Genomic DNA, 21,893 nt, shown 5'->3' with positions numbered 1-21,893 from the left:
AGAACATATATATTGCAAGAGTTTGAATTGTTTAAAATGACAGTTTGACAGCAAAATAAGAAAATCTAGTGGTAATTTTTTTGGTCACACCGGAAGGTGGCAAAAACATGTTTATTAAAATAGAGATGGCACTTTTAGGGCCATTTTACCACAATTAAATATATATCTATATATATTAGTCAATTTAGTTTTAAATTCTGAAAATATGATTCTAAAAATCTGCCAGGGTATATAGCACAAGTGTAAGAACAAATATGTTCTCACACTTGATAGTAATTAAGATGCTTCCTTTTATAGTAGATTGTATCTAAACTACATCATTATGTTGCAGAAGAGAATGCCCACCTTATTTTATTGCCACTGCTGGGTGCCTATGCCTATTCAAATGCAGGGACTGTAATTGCACACTCAAATAAGGCTTGTATTTGGGGAATGGCAGACCAGTCTTATAGTCATATACGCTCTTATTTTATTTCAATGTATGGGGAAAAAAAGTAAGAATGTATATGATTATAAGACTGGTCTGCTTTCCCTAAATACAAGTCTAATCTAAATCACTCATACCTTACTGGACATTATAACTAATGTATACATTTGCTCTCAAAGACAGGGAATATGAAATTCGGATTAGCACCATATGAGAGATCTGAGGCTGTGGTAAAGTTCACACCAGGTTTGCTGTTAAATTTACATTCATTATGTAAACTGTGAACTGTAAACTGGATATAAATACCAAAAAAAACTTACAGGATCAAATATTTTTTTCACATTGTGCTACAAAGTATGCTATAATGTCTATTCATTTTTATAATGTGTTTGAACTCCAAAACAAATAAATAACTATGAATCAAAATGATTTATTGTATTCATTTCACTGCCCTCTTACACAGAAAAGCTTCATATTCTCATATTTTGTCCTTGTATTTGTTTGGTTGTATTACTTATTGCTAGTATAGCGACAACTTTTCAATATATTATCTTGTCACATGCTCATCAGCTTATAGGGCTTTTCATGTTAAGAAAGAGGAGGACACCGTGAACTCAGAAAGTTTCTTGGCTGGACCATCCCATCTTGTTTTTCCCTACAAAAGAGAGATAACAGAACATTCTGATCAGGAACTCATTATCAATATTTTAGGTATGTGTCACCAAAAATACATTAACAGTGGTTCACCCTACAATTCATTTTGCACATTTTTGGGAACCAGAGGGTCCACGGTGCTGAAATAAACATTGTTCAGTTCAGCGGACCCACTGCTTTCCACCTATGTAAAATCCTTTAAAATGTTATGTCAAGTCAATAAGTAAATTGTCTGCTGATATAATACATTTTCCAAAAGTGAGCTGATCTTACTATTGATCTGGCATCTAGGCACGGTTTAACAAATCAGTGAAAAAACATCCAGCTCATTTTAACACTCAACGTAAATCAATTTGATTTAACAGTTCAATGAAATCACATATGTGCTTGATCAGATTTCACTCAAAAGTACTTTGTGTTATTTTGTCACGAGGGTAATGAAGGTGGTGAGACCAAAACAATCAATACAAAAATATTATGGATTGTCGCATCAAATAGAATGGATTAATAAGATGTCTGGGGGGGGAGAGACATTTTCAAGTGCTGGTGTTTTTATCAATCATTTTCCTTAGTGATACACATTTAAAATATAATTAACTCAACTTATATGCTTTTCTTATCCATATATAAAGATCCAGTCCTTCAATTACAACACACAGCCCTATTGACCAGTAATGCCCAACCTTTTTTTAGCCGCAACCCCTAAATTTAAATGTCCACTACACGAGCCCCCCAACCCAAGGCCCCGGAAACATTATAGGATTAACCCCCCCTGCGGTCCCTACTTTTGAATGGGACCCCCACAGCATTAATCCTCTGACTGACGCTACAGACACTAGCTTGCACTAGAGCTGCAGCCCGTGTCTCCCTCCCATCTCTCTGGCAGCCTGGATGACATCATAGGCTGTGGCCATGGCAATCGCAACGGTGCGCAGGAGGGTGCGCGCGGCGCGATCACATAGATGTGCCTCTATGAGGCTGTCTATAGAGCGCGCCAACGTGCATGGGAGCAGAGGCGCCAGCGCTCGCGATGCAGGAGGAAACAGAAAAATCTGTTTTCATGCACGGCGGCCGGGCGGTAGCCAGGTCATGTGAGCGGTTCCCCCAATGAGCCACGCCCCCCGACACGCCTCCCCGTCTCCTCTGCATTCAGGACACAGATCGCTCCTGCTGCAGGCAGCGGGGAGAATCCAAGTGAACGCTGGCACCCTCTCCAGCGTTCACCATGGCCGCAGCCATAGATGCATCTATGACGTTATCCAAGCTGCTGGAGGGAGAGACACGGGCTGCTGTAAATTAGTTTGTAGTCATCAGATTAAAGATTCCGGGGTCCTATTCAGAAGCAGGGACCCCTGCTGAGTTAATTCTCTGATGTTTTGGCAACTCCCACAAATTTTCCAATGACACCCGAGGGGTTCCCGACAAACACAGGTTGCAACTGCTATAGACTACAATCTAATACTTGGTGTCTGCGGCATGTTCACACAGAGATAAAACACATTTGAAATTGGGTTCACCCGTATCAAAGACTGACTCATTGAGACTACTCCTTCCTAGTTTATTATTAAATATTTTTGGGGGAGGAGAAATGCTTTATTATTATTTTAGCAATATGACAATATTTTTTTTTTTAAATATCTGAACACTTCTGTTCAAAATAAAAGAAAATTGATTATTTAAATAATTTTTTTATGTTGATTTTATTAGTGCATGTGCAAATCAATCTTATTTTGCTTTTCGTCAGCTTCCTGGATTATGTTTGTCCTTACAGTATGTAGTGCTATCGACATCAAGATTACAGCAAAAGGCAGGAAATGTTTTAAGTGCTCTGTAGCACCGAAAATGTAGGAGAATTATAGGCAATCAACAAACAAATACGTTATTTAGGAAACAATTTTCAAAAATGACATTTCTGAGTGGAAAATATAAAAACTAATTTCTCTTGCAACAACAAATCTGAATTTGGTTGTGCTGCCGATTTAAACAGTATCATCTACTGCAAATCGTCTCAACTTGACCGAATGCATAACAAGTACATTTTGTTTTAAAATAGAACACATTATCTGGTTTAACTCAAAATGAAGACATCTTTTCTAAATCACAGTGCTGGTAATAGTTTGATGTAGTTTCAGATGACCCCTCAAAATGAGTTCCAAATTTGTTAAGAGTCTTGAATTACTATTAGCGAGTGTAAAAGCCTCTATTTCATTTTAATGTGGATACATTAGTTGTTGGCAAATTTTCATTTGGCAAATGTTGGAAACACAAATACATACTTTTTCCCTTTCACCTCCAGGCACACAGTGTACTTTGCTTATGCAGTAACGATTACATCAAAAAGTATGTATATATTATCAGTCCACATACATATGTATTATCAACAAATCTGTGTACAGTCTGCATAAAAATGATAACAGCAATGCAAAACACAACAAGATTACACTAATGCATTCATTCCTTGCAGAGGTTCTCGGGCTGCTAAATAAAATATGTTTTTCTTTAGTTCAAAGAAAATAGTAACAAGAGATTGCCTTGTGCTGGTTGTCAGAAAGATTTAGCTTCACTTATGGGTCTTGTGAACCATAAGGCTTTGTAAAGCATCATGAAAAGTAGGACCAGCACAAACAAACATATGGTACTTTAATGTACAGCTCCCTGTTAAAGAAACAATCCAAGCAGGCAATTTATTTATTAACCTAGAGTGTCTCCGGAGCCGATCCCCATTAATTTCAGCTCCGGGGACCCCAAATTTCCCAAGATATCTACCTCCAAAGGGGGTTTGGTATCTCCTGCAAGTTTAAAGCTCCAGCGTCACCTGGGCCAATAGGAAGCTGCACCGGATTACATTACGGCTTCCTATTGGCGCGCAGGACACAGGAGCTTTGAAAAGCTGCCATTACATGATCCCTGCCACCCGAGCGGCTACCGGCACCCCCTTCAGAGGACTGTATCTCCAGAAGTGGAAATTCCCTGGAGCTGAAATTAATGGTGTTAATCTTCAGAGACCCCCTTGGTTCAATCCCATGTTAAAAAATAACTAAATAAATTGCCTGTTTGGATTGTCTTGGAGTGCCCCTTTTATGTACTTTTGTGCTTACTAAGTCTTTTTTGAATTACGGATCTGTGTCCAGCGCTGTTCCTACCTCGTGGCGGTGCAACCCCATTCTTTTGTTCTCCCCTTCAGTGCACTAATGACATACGGTGTACCTCAAGAAATGTGGCACCCCAGTGGCCCTTATGTCGCACACTCCACGTCATTGGCCTCTGCAAGTTTTTTTACAGACTGAACACAAATCGGCACTCCATTGCGTACCAACCCAAAGACACAGGCACGCCCCTCCCTGTTACGTACAGAAACATCATCACGTGATTGCTTCAAAGAGCAGTCACGTGATGCAGAAGTAACGGAGGGCCCATGGCCATGTAGGTGGCACGACCATCTGGCATCGAAACAGTTAAGCCGCGTAGGAAATTCATTTTCTTTAGGAGGTTCGTATGTTAAAAGATAATTTAATTAAAATAAATGTCCTGGTTTTTTTTCTCCTTTCTTTTAGTCGCCTTGTTAATATTTAGCTTTGTTTACTCGATGCTTTTTCACTCCAGAGGTTTCTCAACAGGTACAATGTTTTCCTACGGTAAGCTGAACCTCTCATCTTTAACATGTATGTTCACACATGCAGCATGAGCATGCAATTTCCAGCTGCCAAATCATTTTCATCAAAGGTTGGACGCATATCAACTGTTGAACTTTTAGGGCAGTCTAAATATTTATTAACTATTTTCAGTTGTGGCTATCTTTTGTATTTTTGAAACTGCTTTACTCAGTACAGTCAATGAAAAGCAAGTCTCTGATCCCACGTTGCAAAGTGTTGCTTCTCCATTCATGCACTTCTTGCCTTAACTGTTTTTGTAAATGAAAGAGAAAAATATATTTGGTGGACCATCATCAACCGAAAAGTTAAATATCCCTGTTTAACCACTTAAGCACGAGGACCAGAAATGAATTGCAGAGCAATGTGTTGCAGGCCTCTCAGGCACAGAAGGGCTTATTTCCTCAAGGTGTGGGGGAGCGCAAGTTCAATATGGTGGTATCAATCTAAATAAGGCGTTTCAGAGATCAGTGGCAATAAGCTTGACTGGTGTGTGAAATGCAGGAACTTCAGTCAGATATGATAGCATACGGTGTCACTCAGGGAAATTCACCAGTCAGGGTAAAGAGAGAAGGAACATCCATAGCGTAATCCAGTATAAGAAATAATTTTATAGAAGCAATTAAAAATGAACACTTACACAGTGTCATAAGAATAAAGACACATAATATGCTGATGTCATCAGATAAGGTTACTCCCCGCTGCCTCCGTCACAGACCTCTCCGTCTCAGCTCAGCACTGCCCGAATCAATCGTCTGTGAAGCTGCAGGTAGATGTACTGATGGTATGGGGGTCTTTTGCGCAAGTTCTCCCGTCTGTGAAACAGCTCAGCGCAACATCCAAGGGGGAACAGTATGGAGACCTCTGATGATGTCACGTGGGCGACTCTACGCGTTTCACTAGGCGTGTAGCTTCGTCAGGATCATGACATATTTTTATAATATATATTCACTAATTGACGGCACTATTTTATACCCTTTATCACTGCGCCGACCTTTTTGCACTTTGTTGCACTTTGTTCTCTCACAGAAGAGCTTACAGTAGGCTAGTGTTTTTCAACCAGGGTTCCTAGAAACCCTTGGGCACCCCTATAGGGCAGGCCTGCACAACTTCTAAAGTGAGAAGGGCCGAACTTCTCCAAGGAAAACAGATTCGGGCCGCACGGGTAAAATCATCATCATCCTCATATTTCCCCCAGCACCCATCATCATCATCCTCCTCCTCATCATCATCATCATATCACCCCCCCCCCCTCCATCCCAGATATATGAGGGTGATGATGAGGGGCGCTGAGGGAGATATATGATGATGAGAGGTGCTGGGGGAGATATGTGGATGGTCATACCAGATGGTGCCATATATTGCTTTCCTGGGGCCCAGGACGACAGTTTCAATTGCCCCCCTCTCCCCAGTGTTGGCGTATTTTGCGAGACTCCCCCTCTCTCTCTCACACCCCCATCTCTCCCTCTCACATCACCCTCTCCCCCCTGCACCTCACATCACCTTCTCCCCCCCTGCACCTCACATCACCTTCTCCCCCCTGCACCTCACATCATCTTCTCCCCCCCTGCACCTCACATCACCTTCCCCCCCTGCACCTCACATCACCTTCTCCCCCCCTGCACCTCACATCACCTTCTCCCCCCCTGCACCTCACATCACCTTCTCCCCCCCTGCACCTCCCATCACCCTCTCCCCCTTGCACCTCACATCAGCCTCTCCCCTCCCTGCACCTCACATCACCCACCCACACCCATCATCTCCCCCCCCGCACCTTACATCACCCACCCGCACCCCTCATCATCTCCCACCCGCCCCTCACATCACCCACCCGCACCCCTCATCATCTCCCCCCCCGCCCCCGCACCTGATCACGGCGGTGGAAGCTGGCCCCAGGAGGTGTTAGCGTTAGCGGCAAGAAGCGGGCTCTAGCAGCAGACCCCAGAAGTTCTGGGTCACACTGCAAGAGCGTGGTGGTGGGGGGGGGGGGTGTCGCGTCAAACTGCTGCCACTCCTTATGTATCGGCAGAGCGTGTTGGGGGGGGGGGGGCGCGTCGCAATGCTAGCGCTCCTTCCCCACTCACAATTCTGGCACTCCTTCCCATTTATTTCAGCAGAGCGGGTGCGGGGGGAGCGTGTCACAATGCTGGCGCTCCTTCCCTCCTGTGTCTACAGAGCTGGCTCGGGGGGGGGGGGAGTCAGGGAGTCATCGCGGGCCGCACAGAGTCCAGGCGGGCCGCATGCGGTGCAGGCCTGCTATAGGGGTTCCTGCAGTTTTCAGGTAATTTGAAAATTGTACCAAGTTCAGAAGAATTTACAATGTATTTGATCTGAGATGTGCTAGTAAAGAGGGTTGGGGTTCCTTAGAATATATCTGATCTCAGACACGATATTAGAGAGGGTTGGGGTTCCGAACAATGCCTCTGATCTCAGACACACTATTAGAAAGGTTGCAGTTCCTTAGGCTGCGCTTATACTGCCAATGATGTCACCCGTCGCGAAAGTTGTAATCAGGTTTGGAGACATTGCTGGCTACAAGGGGAGTGGCGTCAGAAAGGGGGAAGGCAGAGGGGCTGTGTGATTGGCTTAAAGGAAGTCACATGGGGAGACCGTCTCTGCAAAATCAAATTCTAGTGACTACAAGGATTTTGGTCGTTTCCCCTATAAGTGCACACGACGGTATCAATACAGTTGTTTTGAAGAGACGTCGCATCGCCCCCACTATAAGCGCAGCCTAACAATGCATCAGATGTCTGACGCGCTATTAGAGAGTTGGGGTTCCACAGATTTTCACAATATAATTGTAGGGATCATTAACCAAACAAGCTCCTATTGAACCCCCAAAATAACCACAACATATATATAAGCAGTGGTCGACAAATCACCAAAAAATCTACTCGCCGAACAAAAAAATCTACTCGCCACCTAGTACCACACGTGTGCTGCTTGGGCCAACAGGAGCTCGCCACGATGTTAAATCCACTCGCCCGGGGCATGCAAATGTATAGGTTTGTCGAACACTGTATATAAGCATATGAGTGTCACAGAGGAGTGCTACTGAGCATGGCAATATATATTTAAAATCAGAGACAGAACATAAAACACAGACAGAGCTCAGTTTTTAGCACATCCAGTGAAACTCATACACGGTGCAGTGCCTAAATATATATGTATAAATATCAAGTAAAATGGTCTTTTAGTTTAACATTTTTGGCGAAAATTGTTGTAAGCCCCTGAGCCAACTGCACGGCAGACCACAATTCAGGGGTCCCTAACGCTAATATAAATTCTTAATAACCTGTGTAGTAACAGGAAGAATGATTTATAGTAAATCTGTCAATATTAGTTGCAAAGTTCTAAGTCTGAAGTTTGAAGCTTTTAATAACCTGTACATTACCAGGAAAAGCACTCTGTATTAGAGTTGTCACAACCATACTGCAAGCCAGCAAAGTTCCCCTGAGTGGAAGATGCTATGGAGTGAGCCCTTAACCATTTAAATGTGGGAGGGGGTGAGCTACAATTAGGTAGGAGGTTGCCACCCTCCAATCAGCCAAGACTAGCTGAACAACTTTTTAGGCATATTTAGGCATATTTTTAGGCACTGTACCGTGTATGAGTTTCACTGGATGTGCTAAAAACTGAGCTCTGTCTGTGTTTTATGTTCTGTCTCTGATTTTAAATATATATTGCCATGCTCAGTAGCACTCCTCTGTGACACTCATATGCTTATATATATGTTGTGGTTATTTTGGGGGTTCAATAGGAGCTTGTTAGGTGTCCAGTATGTTTTACAATTGTTGTTCAGCTAGTCTTGGCTGATTGGAGGGTGGCAACCTCCTACCTAATTGTAGCTCACCCCCTCCCACATTTAAATGGTTAAGGGCACACTCCATAGCATCTTCCACTCAGGGGAACTTACTGGCTTGCAGTATGGTTGTGACAACTCTAATACAGAGTGCTTTTCCTGGTAATGTACAGGTTAATAAAAGCTTCAGACAGACTTAGAACTTTGCAACTAATATTGACAGATTTACTATAAATCATTCTTCCTGTTACTACACAGGTTATTAAGAATTTATATTAGCGTTAGGGGCCCCTGAATTGTGGTCTGCCGTGCAGTTGGCTCAGGGGCTTACAACAATTTTGGCCAAAAATTTTAAACTAAAAGACCATTTTACTTGATATTTATACATATATATTTAGGCACTCTACCGTGTATGAGTTTCACTGGATGTGCTAAAAACTGAGCTCTGTCTGTGTTTTATGTTCTGTCTCTGATTTTAAATCATTAACCAAAACAATTTTCTATTTTAGAAAAGTATCATACCTAGGATTGCTTATATATGGGCTTATATATGTGCAGTATACAGTATGTATAGTTTTTATACAGTAGACAGTCATATAGTCTACAAATTCTTACAGTAACTTCGCATTCTATTGTATAAAATGTAATCAAAAGCACACTATTACGAAAGTTTTTTTTGTTTTTTTTAAGATCTCCTGGGAAAATAAGCATATTAGAAGGACACGCTTAGCTACAATCCTATTAATCTCTCTGCATCTTCTTTGAAATTTATTAAAATGGGCAACTGACCCATTTCTAAACACAAAAAGAATCACAACTGACTTGTTCTAAAATGCAATTATCCTTCTCATGAAAAAACAACTGTTATGTTCTTCGTTTTTAATGATAGACAGTCCCAGATTTAAAGTGATTCTCTCAATGCATTTAAATGTCATGTATTTCTTCTGTAGAAAAACATAATTCACTGTTGTTGAACAGATAAACCCCTTAAAATGTATTTATTTATTTATAAAAAAATGTTTTACCAGGAAGTAATACATTGAGTCACCTCTCGTTTTCAAGAATATTCTGGGCACAGAGTTATAACAATACATGGTTACATTAAAAGAACAGGGCTATACAGTCAATTCACAGACATTTCATGGACAGAGAGTTGGAAAATTGGGTACAGAGGATTAAAGGGCTGGCGAGTAAAAAGTCACATATTGTGAATATAACCTTGCTTACTAGAGGTTTTATTTAACAGTAACACATAAATTGCACATGTTATGGAAACATTAATGAACCCCAAATTCTAATATTTCTATTGTCATTTCATTTTTTATTCATCACAATGTTGTATCCGTTATGACACAGGAAATAAATATTACGGTTTGATAAATAAGTGATCTGTTTATGTAAATTATTACAAGCCTGCCCTTCAGTTTTAAGGCCCTTTTCTATATTTGTCAAAATGGATAACAGGGATGTTTTCAGACTAAATTCCCCAAGGCAAAGGCAAGGGAGAGGGGGGTTGGGGGTTCCGAAAAATTTAGTATAAGCATGCTAAAAGCAAAAGTGAAGGGCTATTTAATGAACTACAGCATGAGCAGGTTCGGTCATTGTATGCTTTCTAACATTTTGGGCAGTTGCACTTCTAGCTTCACTTTGAGAATGTGATCATCTAACACTAATCAATCATAATATCTTTTGCCAACTAATCCTCCCATTATGTTTGTTCATTCACCGTGTTAGTTGAAAAAAATAAAATCTCTCCTTCAGTGATTTCTTCTGTAAATACCAAGAAATTGAGTACGGTATTCTGAATGTATACGACAAAAATAAAATTCCAGATTTTACAAATGTTTATTGAATTTTTTTTGATTGATTTTGTTTTCAGCTCTATTTCAGCTGCTTTACAATATTTTTCAGCAATATTTATGTCTAAAAGCTATGGGGCAGAATGCCCTAGTAGCTTTACGCAGGCAGATATCAAAGTAATTCATAAGGTGGGCAGAAGCCCAGATGATGTGGCCTTATATAGACCAATTTCGTTACTAAATATTGACTATAAATTATATGCAAATATTCTGGCTGAAAGATTAAAAGTCCATTTACCATCTCTGTGAGTCAATGTAGAATGAGTGAAAATTAAAATACTTTAATTACTAATAATCTAAAAATATTTACAGATTGGTAGGATAGGGTCAATGGCCAATCGGTGAGCTATATACACAAATATAAACATAAAATGAACACAGGCTAAAGGTAAATCCCTATTACATCCACTTGGAATAAAGGAGTAGATCTTATATCCAGAGTTGATTGAAATAGTAAAACTGCAATCTCGTAACTGAAGTTAATATTCAGTGCCTAGTCTTACAACCATAGTAATTGACCTAAATTCAGTAAAAAAAATTACATAAAGGTTCTTATCATGATAAACCTTTTTAATCAATATACTTAGTTACTAGTTATAATACCATTACAACTCTCATTAGACCTATTAGTCTTATTTAATAGCAGGTTAACTCTTAATCCAAAATAAAATACTGTGGACTGGGAAAACAAACTTAGAAACCTGTGTCAAATGAACAGGGAATGTGAATGCTTAATAGTAATAAATCACATACTTAATAGTAATACATCACATGCTCTTAGCAGAACAATCACATATATTAGGTGCCGATAAGGTAGTATTATATGTTTAGAGTGGGTCAGATGATTAAAACTACTAGCTACTAACTGAGATTAGTTGTAGGCACACTAAGTGTGTTAAATGCCTAGACACGGATCACTCTCTGTATCCAGTTATAGACTCATAATGTTAGCTCATCTAAAGTAGATACAGTTGTAACAAGAGTGTAACAAAATCGTTCAACCTAGTAGTAGCTAATTGAATACAATTGTAACAGGGGTGTAACAATAACACCCAACCTAGATGTTTCAGAAAGACTATAAATCACCTGTTATAGACTACCCATATAACACATGCACCCGATTTTGTTTTTAGTCAGGGGTTCGGCAGGTGACCCGTCAGTACACATAGTGAATACAGCAAATTAACAGCTTGTTAATAAAGTCATAATATAATGCTAGTAGAATGCTTAAATAGTATTTGAATAATACCTAGGGGTACATCAAGTTGTATTTCAAGGTTTATAGGTACTAAAGGGGGTCCGTCTAGAATTCTTGCCTCATAGTAGTAACGGACTGAGGTAGTAATCAACCATGTGTGGCAGAATCGCCAAACCTTTCCGCTGATATCGCTGGTTAAAGCCGAATATTGCGACCTGTTCTCTCTGCCGCTCCTCCCCTACAGCATACCGGGAGCATCGTGATGTCAGTAAGCTCCACTTTCCACCTGACGTTTCGCTATTGCGCTTTGTCAACGGTGGTAACGTCCTATAGGACAGGGGGGCATATTTAAGTAAAATCTGTATCCTAGGCAACCAAAACAATTAAAACCAGGCGGATTTTAACCCGTTAGATGGCCAGATGATAAGACCTTTGATGTAATTTTTTTTCTGAATTTAAGTCAATTACTATGGTTGTAAGACTAGGCACTGAATATTAACTTCAGCTATGAGATTGCAGTCTTACTATTTCAATCAACTCTGGATATAAGCTCTACTCCTTTATTCCAAGTGAATATAATAGGGACTTACAGTTATCCTGTGTTCATTTTATGTTTGTGGATATAGCTCACCGATTGGCCATAGACCCTATCCTACCAATCTGTAAATATTTTTAGATTATTCGTAATTAAAGTATTTTTATTTTCACTCATTCTACATTGACACAGAGTGCATTCTAGAGGGATTCCTTTTTCTATTTGTCTATTAGTAGGAAAGTAGGTACTAAATAGGGGACCCCCGCAGCTGTCAATTAATGTAATGCAATAGTGATGTAGGTGCTCCCTAGGTAAGTATTATGAACAACAAACAGAGAAAAGAAACCTAGTTTTGGGCACTCAGATACATCTAATAGGTGAGATATGAAAAAATTAAAACAACTTTAATAAACCACTATTAAAATATTGGGGATTAAAAAGAGTATTAAATGCTAGGATCCTAAATTCTGAACATGTAATGCCAGGTTCTGGATCAACGATAAAGATGACAGGAACACTCAACAGGAGTGTCCTGCAATCAAAACAGGTGGCTATAATGAAACACCTGTAAGAGTAACCAGAGGTGTAAAACTCAACTGTTAAGGTAAGTATCCGTGCACATATCCTGAATACATAATAAACACAGCGGTCACAAAAATAGACCCTAGCTTGGTCTGCCAGTAGCCATGAACAATAATCTTGGCACTGAGACTCCAAATATTACTAGATAGGTACTACAAGAAGTAGAGCCCGTTGTTATAAGATGTAAATGGTAAAATCAGGGTAAAGTAATCAAACCCAGTCACCTGGATAGATGGTTAATCCTAGGTGTATTTGAAACTGGGTATGTAGGGGTTAATGTATTCCCCAGCCAGAAGAGTTATGGCAAATGTATAGCACTAATACATACATTAGCTACACTGGTAGAAACAGCAGGCACAGCTCAATGTGTGGTATGCCTGTGACCCTCACATCTAAAGTATACCTTTAAACTTATACTGATCTTTCACACAGTTCATAGGTGTAACTAGGGTAAACGGCACTGACCCAATACCTGCTCTGTTAGTCAGGCACTGTAAGCCCCGCGCCCCCTGCAGCGAGTCTCGCGCCCCCCCTGGGGAGTGTGCCCCCCACTTTTGTGCACCGCTGGTATAGAGAGTTGATCAGTGCTTTCCTTTCAGGAAGCACAGATAGATTTAAATATTCCTGCAGGCATATTTTTGGCATATATGCAATTTAAACACTATATATTTTCTATTATCAGAAAATAAGGTTTTTGAATGTGGAGGTATAAACTCTTTTTTTAAACCAGATCCATTATTTAAATTTAAAATTCAACATAAACCTCTCATAAATTTAGGGGATCTGAATCAGGGAGAAGGAGTGGCTCAGTGAGAAAAGACACTGACTGGCGTTGAGAGTTTGGGCAGCCTGGTTCAATTCCTGGTGTCAACTCCTTGTGACCTTGGGCAAGTCACCTTATCTCCCTGTGATTCTGCAGTCTTTTAATAGGCGGAGAGCAACTCCAGCAGTGCATCTGCATGAAATACAATTTAAGATTCCAAACAGAGCCTATATTAGCCCGGCACAATTAATAAAATGTAGACAAGATATCTCTAGCAACTGTCCAAAATGTGGATGCGTTGATGACAATTTTTTGCATACATGTATATGGGAATATGGCAAGATCAGATATTTCTGTAATAAAATCACCCAACTACTGAGCAGGCTGTTGAACAGGAAGATAAATACAGATTATATGCCTTATTTGTTTGGGGTCATGCCCCCCTGCACTACTCGTCCAAACCTAAACCAAGCCTTGATAGATCTCATTCTTCATCCATCAATAAAAGTGTATTATGGACTGTTAGATTAGATCCAGCTCCCCCTCCATTTCCCAACTGACAACACAAAAGTATATATCAATAGCTATGTTTAGATGGGAGGTATACAAGAATTAATCAACAGATGGATTGAATTTACAGGAAGTGGTGAACAAATGCAAGGCTCTGTGTCAAGGGCACTAAAAAAACAAAAACAAAAAATAAAAAAAACCTTTCTAGGCTGTATAGAGTCTTAATTTACAATATTTGTACAAATTGTAACTTTGGCTGCTCAGGAGTTGGGTCAATGCTGGTGTTGTTGTTTTGCTTATGTTTATAAACGTCTGCTTGGGTTAACATATATCCCTAGTCAATAGAACTGTTTTGTTTAAAGTTTTGTTTAAAGTTTTGTTTAACTCTGTGTTGTGTAGCTTGAAACTCCGTCCTGAATCAACTTGTCCAGCTTTTTACCAGATGCACCGAGCAATAATTTGAATCTGCATGGAGTGGAGTATATCCTATTTTACATCTGTAACAGGGTATCCTTCCCTGTCTAGATAGCTTTACAGGAAAACCTGTGTGGAGAGCTTGAGCCCAGCACTCCAAGGGTTAATTCAGAGCTGTCCTAATTAACCTGTTCAGCTATCTCATTAGTCCTTTAAAAAACCTAAAGCTCTCAGTGCAAAGAGATATCTAGTTCAGGGAGACATATTGAACTGCTGAAGAGATCATGTAGGGACTGTTTCTTTCTGACCCAGAAAATACTGGACCGCTGTGGAAGCCTGTAATGGGACTCTTTTTTTTCCCTTCCCTTCGTAGCCAGACTGAAGGAAGCCATGGCTTGAAGGACTGTTTCTCTGATTGTTGTTGGTAAGGGGCCTAGCCCCCCAAACCCATAGATAGGGTGTGGTATGGTCTAGTCAGTTCTACCTATGGGAGTTAGCCCTGTTTTGTTTGTTTTCCTTTAACCTGGTTTTGCTGAAACAGAAGATGTGTTTTTGTTGTTTAAACCCACTGGCTAATAAAAGTATATTTTTGATTTCCCCTTAAAACCGTCTACTGTGCCAAAAACCTCTGCACACATCTCCTACAATATCATTAAAATAATGAGCAACAATTACTTCAAGTTATTGCTGCTAAAGGTGGTTCTACAAGCTATTGAATCATAAGGTATACTTAGTTTTTCACACATGGCTTCTCCATTTTGGCTTTATTTTTGTTAAATAAATCATGACATGGTGTAATATGTCATGTGTTGTTGTTCATCTGAGGTTGTATTTACCTAATTTTAAGACCTGCTAAGGAACAGATGATTGTTATTATGTCCCGATATGTAAAACCATAGAATTCAAAGAGGGTGTACTTTCTTTTTCACACCACTGTATATAGTTTTAACAGTTGAATGATCACGTGATATAGTCACAAGAACATTCACAGAAGTACATTTAGGGTGCACATCACAATAAACATTTTTAATTTTCTAACATAGCTTAAGTGAAAAAACCAAGGTAAGTGAAAAATAAAAATAATAATAAAATGTTATTAAAACACGTTGAGCTGATGTTAATGATCCCAAGCAACAGCGCTAGTAAATGGCACAATGATAGCTAGGTGTCAAACTATATAGCGATAATCACTAAGTAAACCTCCTGCCTGATATAATGAATCACAAGTTATGACCTGACTTGCAAAGTGTGGTCACAATTAGAAACAACTAGAGCGTCGACATAAACATGATATATATAATACTGTGTATTGCTACAATTAAAGCAAACCGTGGGAGCAGGGATGGTGTACACGGATGAAATGCACAATTGTGATGGGAATTCCCTACAGCTAGTCTAACATATAAACGCTGCTTGCATGCAAGTAGCAGAGCTCCAACATCGCTCTCAACAGGTACTGGGAGTCCCTATAACTAGTGGCCGTCTGAGTGAATTGATGCAAATACAACATTGGAAATGTATCAGAGCAATCAGTGATACTGGCTAAATCGCCAAGTTGGTAAGGGATTCCCTCGTCGCTAAACTATCATATAAATGTTGCTTGCTTTCAAGCAACACAGCTCCAACATCGCTGTCAACAGTTACTGGGAGTCCTTGTAGCTAGTGTCAGAGATTGTGTGTAATACTTAGCTGTGTCGTCACTTCACCCGGCTCCTACACGGTACACAGTACTGTCAAGACGCTCCTGCTAGCTCTCAGTTGTTTGGGATCAGCTGCTCAACGTGACGTGACGTCACCACGCCACAGTGCCCACGCCCTACGCGTTTCTCTCCAGGCGGAGATTCGTCAGGGGCAGGTGGATTATTAACCTCTGTACATAGGTAGCACTCATTTGTGTTATTCAACACTTGAAAATTATAAATACTTAGTATTTTTCATTCAATAGTGAGCGGTGTGAAATATTGTGTGTTACCACTGTATATATACTTGCATACATACAGTGTTCGACAAATCCGGTCGCCACTGGCGACTGGATTTTACCCGCTTGTGAGATGCTGCTGCGGCAGCGGGGTATGGCGGCGCGATCGGGTCCTCAGGCTTGGCGCATAAGAATACTCCAGCCGGAGATCCTGGTGCACATGCACAGAGGTCTTGGCGCACATGCGCAGGGTGTCCGGCCTGCAGGGGTGGGATGAGTATGAGTGGGGTTCGGCGGGCGGCCCCCCCTCCCAATCGCCCGCCAATCGTCAGACCTTTTCTTCGCTCCCCACCGGTCCTGTCTCTCCGTCCGCATGGGCACCCAATGGGAACGTGGGCCGGAAGGGGGCGCGCCATGGCGAGCGCACGCCAACCTTGTTCCCCCCGCGCCTACCTCCCGCCCCAGGCAGCAGCCACGGGGATGGGGGGCAGGGGAGGAAGCGCCACAAATGCTGCCTGGGGGCCCACTCCCTGCTCCCAGCGTTGCGGGCAGCGAACAGGAAAGCAGCACCCTGCGCAGAAAAGCAGCACCCACCCGGTCAAGGTCAGTCAATGACCCGGTCAAGGTCTGTTACATACCCACGGTCAGTCACCCACCCACCCACCCACCCACCCAAGGTCAGTCATAGACTAGTCACTGTGATGGGGGGAGAAAGGGGTTAAACTTATTTGCTACTGTATGCATTACTGTGTTTGCCCTGTCCCAGATGTTTTTGTCCCCCATTTGCAAGCCATTCCCTGCTTGCTATGTCAAAAGTCAAAATGCATTGCTTGCCATACTCTCTAACCGACACATGATGGCATAGGAGAGCCCAACACTAGCCCTGATTGGTAAAGGGAATTTATTCCATTTGTTAAAAGTGGGTGCGGGGTTAGGGGGCGAGTAGATTTTTTCGTTCGGTGAGTAGATTTTTGTGTGATTTGTCAAGCACTATATATGTATACATATACATATACACACATATCGTAGATCATATGAGAAACTGACAAGACGTCCATCTGTAGCATTTCATTAGAAAAGAATGCTCTGCTCTCATTGTTTACCTAGGTGTTTACTTTATCAACACAAACAGATCTCATTGTACTTACACCTCTGCCTGAAGAGCACCGAGAGCACCCTCTATTTGTGTTTCTGGAATATCTCCATCAATCTGTGACAGATATTTGTACAGGAAGGTGAAGGTCTCAAATGGAATGCGAGCAGCACCCCCTTCTGGATCCTCTGTGAGTATTTCACAGGCATGCTTCAGAGCGCTAGATATATTCTGTACATATGAACAAAGGGACAAACAGAGCACATTATAAGACACGATATAATCACATACAGTAGTGATCATTGCATAAGCTCATGGTTGTCAATGTCCAAGGACCGAAAGGAGGGAAAATTAACCTCAGTGATTCTAAATAACCATGATATTTTTGTAACAGTTAGCCAGTAAAAGGTACCTCCTTTGCATACAATGCATGTTTTTGTATCACACAGAGGTATAGTAATGATACTAGAACATGACTTATACAGTCTTGAGACACTTTAAAGGGATCAGTTAAACTGGGGGTGGGCAACCTTTTTTTGAGGCGTACCAATAAATGGACACACATTTTTTGGCAGGTCACTGTCCTCCTGCCCCATCTAAGAATGTTACCTTGGGGAAGCCTCCAGTCCTGCAGCAGAGAGGAGCTGTGACCCTGTGGGTGGATGTATCGGTGGGGGGAGGTAGTGGATAAGGGGATTGGGAATGGACAAAGGCCCTTACAAATTCTATTGTGGCCACCATCCGAATTAAACTAGAAATTACCTTTTATGTACTCTGATTGTATTCCAGCACACATCTCTTGCAGAACATATGAATGGTTTTCAAAATTCATTTCTGGTTATCAAGTATGGCTTGTCTCCTGCTGACAAACTGTAAACTTCTATTTCAACAGCTAAATAGAAGGATGACAGCTCTCAGATACCATGGGACTTCATGGTGCACCTCTGGAAATCAGTTTCATCATGAGCAGTCTCGAAAATTATTTTTGACAATTTAGATCAGATAATTTGGTGACATTCCTGTTCCTAACCTTGATGAAGCATTTGACTTTGCAAAAGAGTTTGGAGTCTCAGTAGCTGAATTGTTCATGCAGCATGCTGGTTTCTTTTCAGGTCCTGATACCTTTTTATTAATTAAGCCATCATTGTTCAGGAAAGTTATACATGATCTTTTGAGGCCACCATGATAAATATAGCCAAATATTACATGAGTAAAATGTACGTGCTATTCTGATGGTTTGAAAGAAAGAGAAGGTGTCTGCCAGGTAAATGGTAAAAAGACAGAGCTGCTAGTGAACTATTACTGAAGACACAGGAAACTTGATCAATACAATATCCGCTAGAGAAAATGTGTTGTATGCAAGCCATCAATTTTTCATTTTTCACTTGCAATGCTGCTCCAATATTAATTTAGTATTATGGTTTATATTGAGTTACAGCCTTGTTTTCCAACCATAATTCGCTCTTAAACAAATATGAAATATTAATGATTTTTTTATATTGTCCTTCTGTTTGGTTTTGGGAATTTGTAATACAATTCAATTCCTGGCACCATTTTTTTTTTAATACTGTTTTTTTATTGAAAGTTCTGACCGTTTTGAATACAGATATAGAGTTAAAAAGAAAAAGAAAAAAGAGGGAGAAAGGGTACAGAAAGAAAAAAAGAGGGGAGATAGGACAAGGTACATATTTTAAACAGAAAATGTATAGTTGCACAATAGACATTCTTGCAGATTAGTTTAACCAATTGCATTACCAGCAAAAATAAATAAATCAGGAAACTCAGCAAATACACAGATGCACAATTAAAGCTGCAGTTCAGTCTTTTTTTTTTTTTTTTTTTTAATTTATTTTTTTACTTGAATAGCTTCATGTGTGCAATCTCTATTTACCTAAAGAACTGTATAGCTGTCAGTCAATCCGTTCTCCATGTATTGATCGGCGAAATTTTTGTGACATATTAAAAGCTGGCATTTGTTTATAATTTGCCTCCGGCAGTCAGTGGAAGACTCATGAATATTCATGAGTCTCCCTGTGACGTGTGCTCGCTCCCGATCTGCCGCTGTGTGGTGCCCCCTTCTGCCTGATCCCTGTGGCTGTCAGCCTGCGCGAGATGGAGGGGGCTTGTGCCGCCAGTGGGGAGGGGGGAGCGGGAGATGTGTCTCCCTTCTGCTGAGATCCCTGTGCCTGCCTCCCTGCCCGCGCGCGCGGGAGATGCAGGGGGGTTGCGCTGCCCCCGTGGGGGTGGGGAAGGGAGGGGGGAGCGGGAGATGTGTCCTGCTCCGATCCCTGTGCCTGCCTCCCTGCCCGCACGGGAGATGCAGGGGGGTTGCGCTGCCTTGTGGGGGGTGGGGAAGGGAGGGGGGAGCGGGAGATGTGTCCTGCTCCGATCCCTGTGCATGCCTCCCTGCCCGCGCGCGCGGGAGATGCAGGGGGGTTGCGCTGCCTTGTGGGGGTGGGGAAGGGAGGGGGGAGCGGGAGATGTGTCTCCCTTCTGCCCGATCCCTGTGCCTGCCTCCCTGCCTGCACGGGAGATGCAGGGGGGTTACGCTGCCCCCGTGGGGGGTGGGAAAGGGAGGGGGGGAGCGGGAGATGTGTCTCCCTTCTGCCCGATCCCTGTGCCTGCCTCCCTGCCCGCACGGGAGATGCAGGGGGGTTGCGCTGCCCCCGTGGGGGGTGGGGAAGGGAGGGGGGAGCGGGAGATGTGTCTCCCTTCTGCCCGATCCCTGTGCCTGCCTCCCTGCCCGCGCGCGCGGGAGATGCAGGGGGGTTGTGTCCCGGAGCAGTGGTGGCAGCAACGTGGTGATTGTGTGTGTGTGTGTATATGTGTGTGTGTGTATATGTGTGTGTGTGTATATAAATGTGTGTGTTTGTGTATATATGTGTGTGTGTGTGTATGTGTGTGTGTGTGTATATATATGTGTGTGTGTGTGTGTGTGTATATATGTGTATATATATGTGTGTGTGTATATATATGTGTGTGTGTGTGTGTGTGTGTATATATGTGTGTGTGTGTGTGTGTGTGTATATATATGTGTGTGTGTGTATATATATATATATATCCAGTATAGACTAGTTTGACAGTACTAACTGCATACTGTAGTCCAATATGGAGTAGCTATACAGTACACAATGCCATAATATGCACCTAACTGCACAATTTTTTTCTTTCCTGAGAGAGCAGCAGTAGCCACCTGATTGCAAAGTATTTAACAGTAGTTACATTATACAGTAGTTCCAGTATAGACTATTTGACAGTACTAACTGCATACTGTAGTCCAATATGGAGTAGCTATACTGTACACAATGCCATACACTGGCGACACACTTTATTCGAGCTCGGCTAGTCCCACGAATTCGGGTATACCCGGGTGTATTGAGGTTTGTGACTGTTTTCTGCCCGAGTGCATTGAGGTATTTTCCATGCAGGGATTGAAGCATTTTATTCCCGCTGGCTGCAATACTGCACAGTATATATATACAGTATATACTGCATTACAATTCATGAATTTATGCCATCTGGTAGACACGCGAAGCATTGCAGCCTATTAAATCCTAATCATTATCATTTAACAGATTTGCCGCCCGTCAGCCAGGCATGAACCCAGGCTGGGAAGGCAAATGCAACGGGGCTTGTCAGAGGTGAGGAGCGGCGCATTCCAGGTATCTGCCAGGTACATACTGGGTATTTGCTCGAATAAAGTGTGTCGGTGCAGTATGTGTATATATATGTGTGTGTGTGTATATGTGTGTGTGTGTATATATGTGTATATATATGTGTGTGTGTGTATATATGTGTATATATATGTGTGTGTGTGTGTGTGTGTATATATGTGTATATATATGTGTGTGTGTATATGTGTGTGTGTGTGTGTGTGTGTGTGTGTGTATATTAGTGTGTCACCACAAGTACCCAGTCACCCACCCACCCACCCACTCACCCTCGCCCGACTCACCCTCTACCGCCCACCCACCCACCCACTCACCCTCTCCTGAACTCCCCCTCTCCCCCTCTCCCGAACTCACCCTCTCCCGCCCACCCACCCTCCCGATCACCCTCTAACTCACCCTCTCCCATCCACCCTCTCCCACACTCATTTAAATCTGGCTTTTTTTACTAGATTAGTAAGGAACTATGTACAGTAACAAGGACTAGTTGTAGTAAAGTATAAATGTAATACAATAAATAAACGGTTATGTCAAAAACAAATGTTATTAGTTCTTACTAGGAATTTTATTCCATTTCTTTTTTTAAAAGGTGGGACTGGGGCGAGTAGATTTTAGGGTGATTTGTCTAGATAGGTGTGTGTGTGTGTGTGTGTGTGTGTGTGTGTACACACACACACACACAAGCGGTCTGACAGAAGTATTCTCCGACTTCCAGTGTCTGCCACTGCTACAGCGTAACTCCTCCCTACCGCCCTCCTGTCCCGCTCCTGTCCCATTCACATGGTCCTCTTCTCCCTCCGCCACCACTGCTGTCCTC

The 21,893-nt window shown here is 41.8% G+C and overlaps 1 protein-coding gene across 3 annotated transcripts in view; it reads right to left on the bottom strand.

The window, feature by feature from the left end:
- Positions 1-837: 837 nt before the first annotated feature.
- Positions 838-21,893, bottom strand: part of ROPN1L (rhophilin associated tail protein 1 like) — a 54,625-nt gene continuing 33,569 nt past the window's right edge. For all 3 annotated transcript variants that reach the window (XM_075586224.1, XM_075586222.1, XM_075586225.1), the window contains 2 exons: positions 17,464-17,639; positions 838-1,082 (listed from right to left, as the gene is read on the bottom strand). In XM_075586224.1, the coding sequence (XP_075442339.1) occupies positions 1,016-1,082; positions 17,464-17,639 (243 nt within the window). In that variant the 3' untranslated portion in view covers positions 838-1,015. The remainder of the gene's footprint in view (positions 1,083-17,463; positions 17,640-21,893) is intronic.

Source organism: Ascaphus truei, chromosome 2 (genome assembly GCF_040206685.1).
Source record: "Ascaphus truei isolate aAscTru1 chromosome 2, aAscTru1.hap1, whole genome shotgun sequence".
NCBI classification, from domain to species: Eukaryota; Metazoa; Chordata; class Amphibia; order Anura; family Ascaphidae; genus Ascaphus; species Ascaphus truei.
The sequence above is the reverse complement of the archived record's forward strand: the minus strand, read 5'-3'. Positions and strand labels throughout refer to the sequence as shown.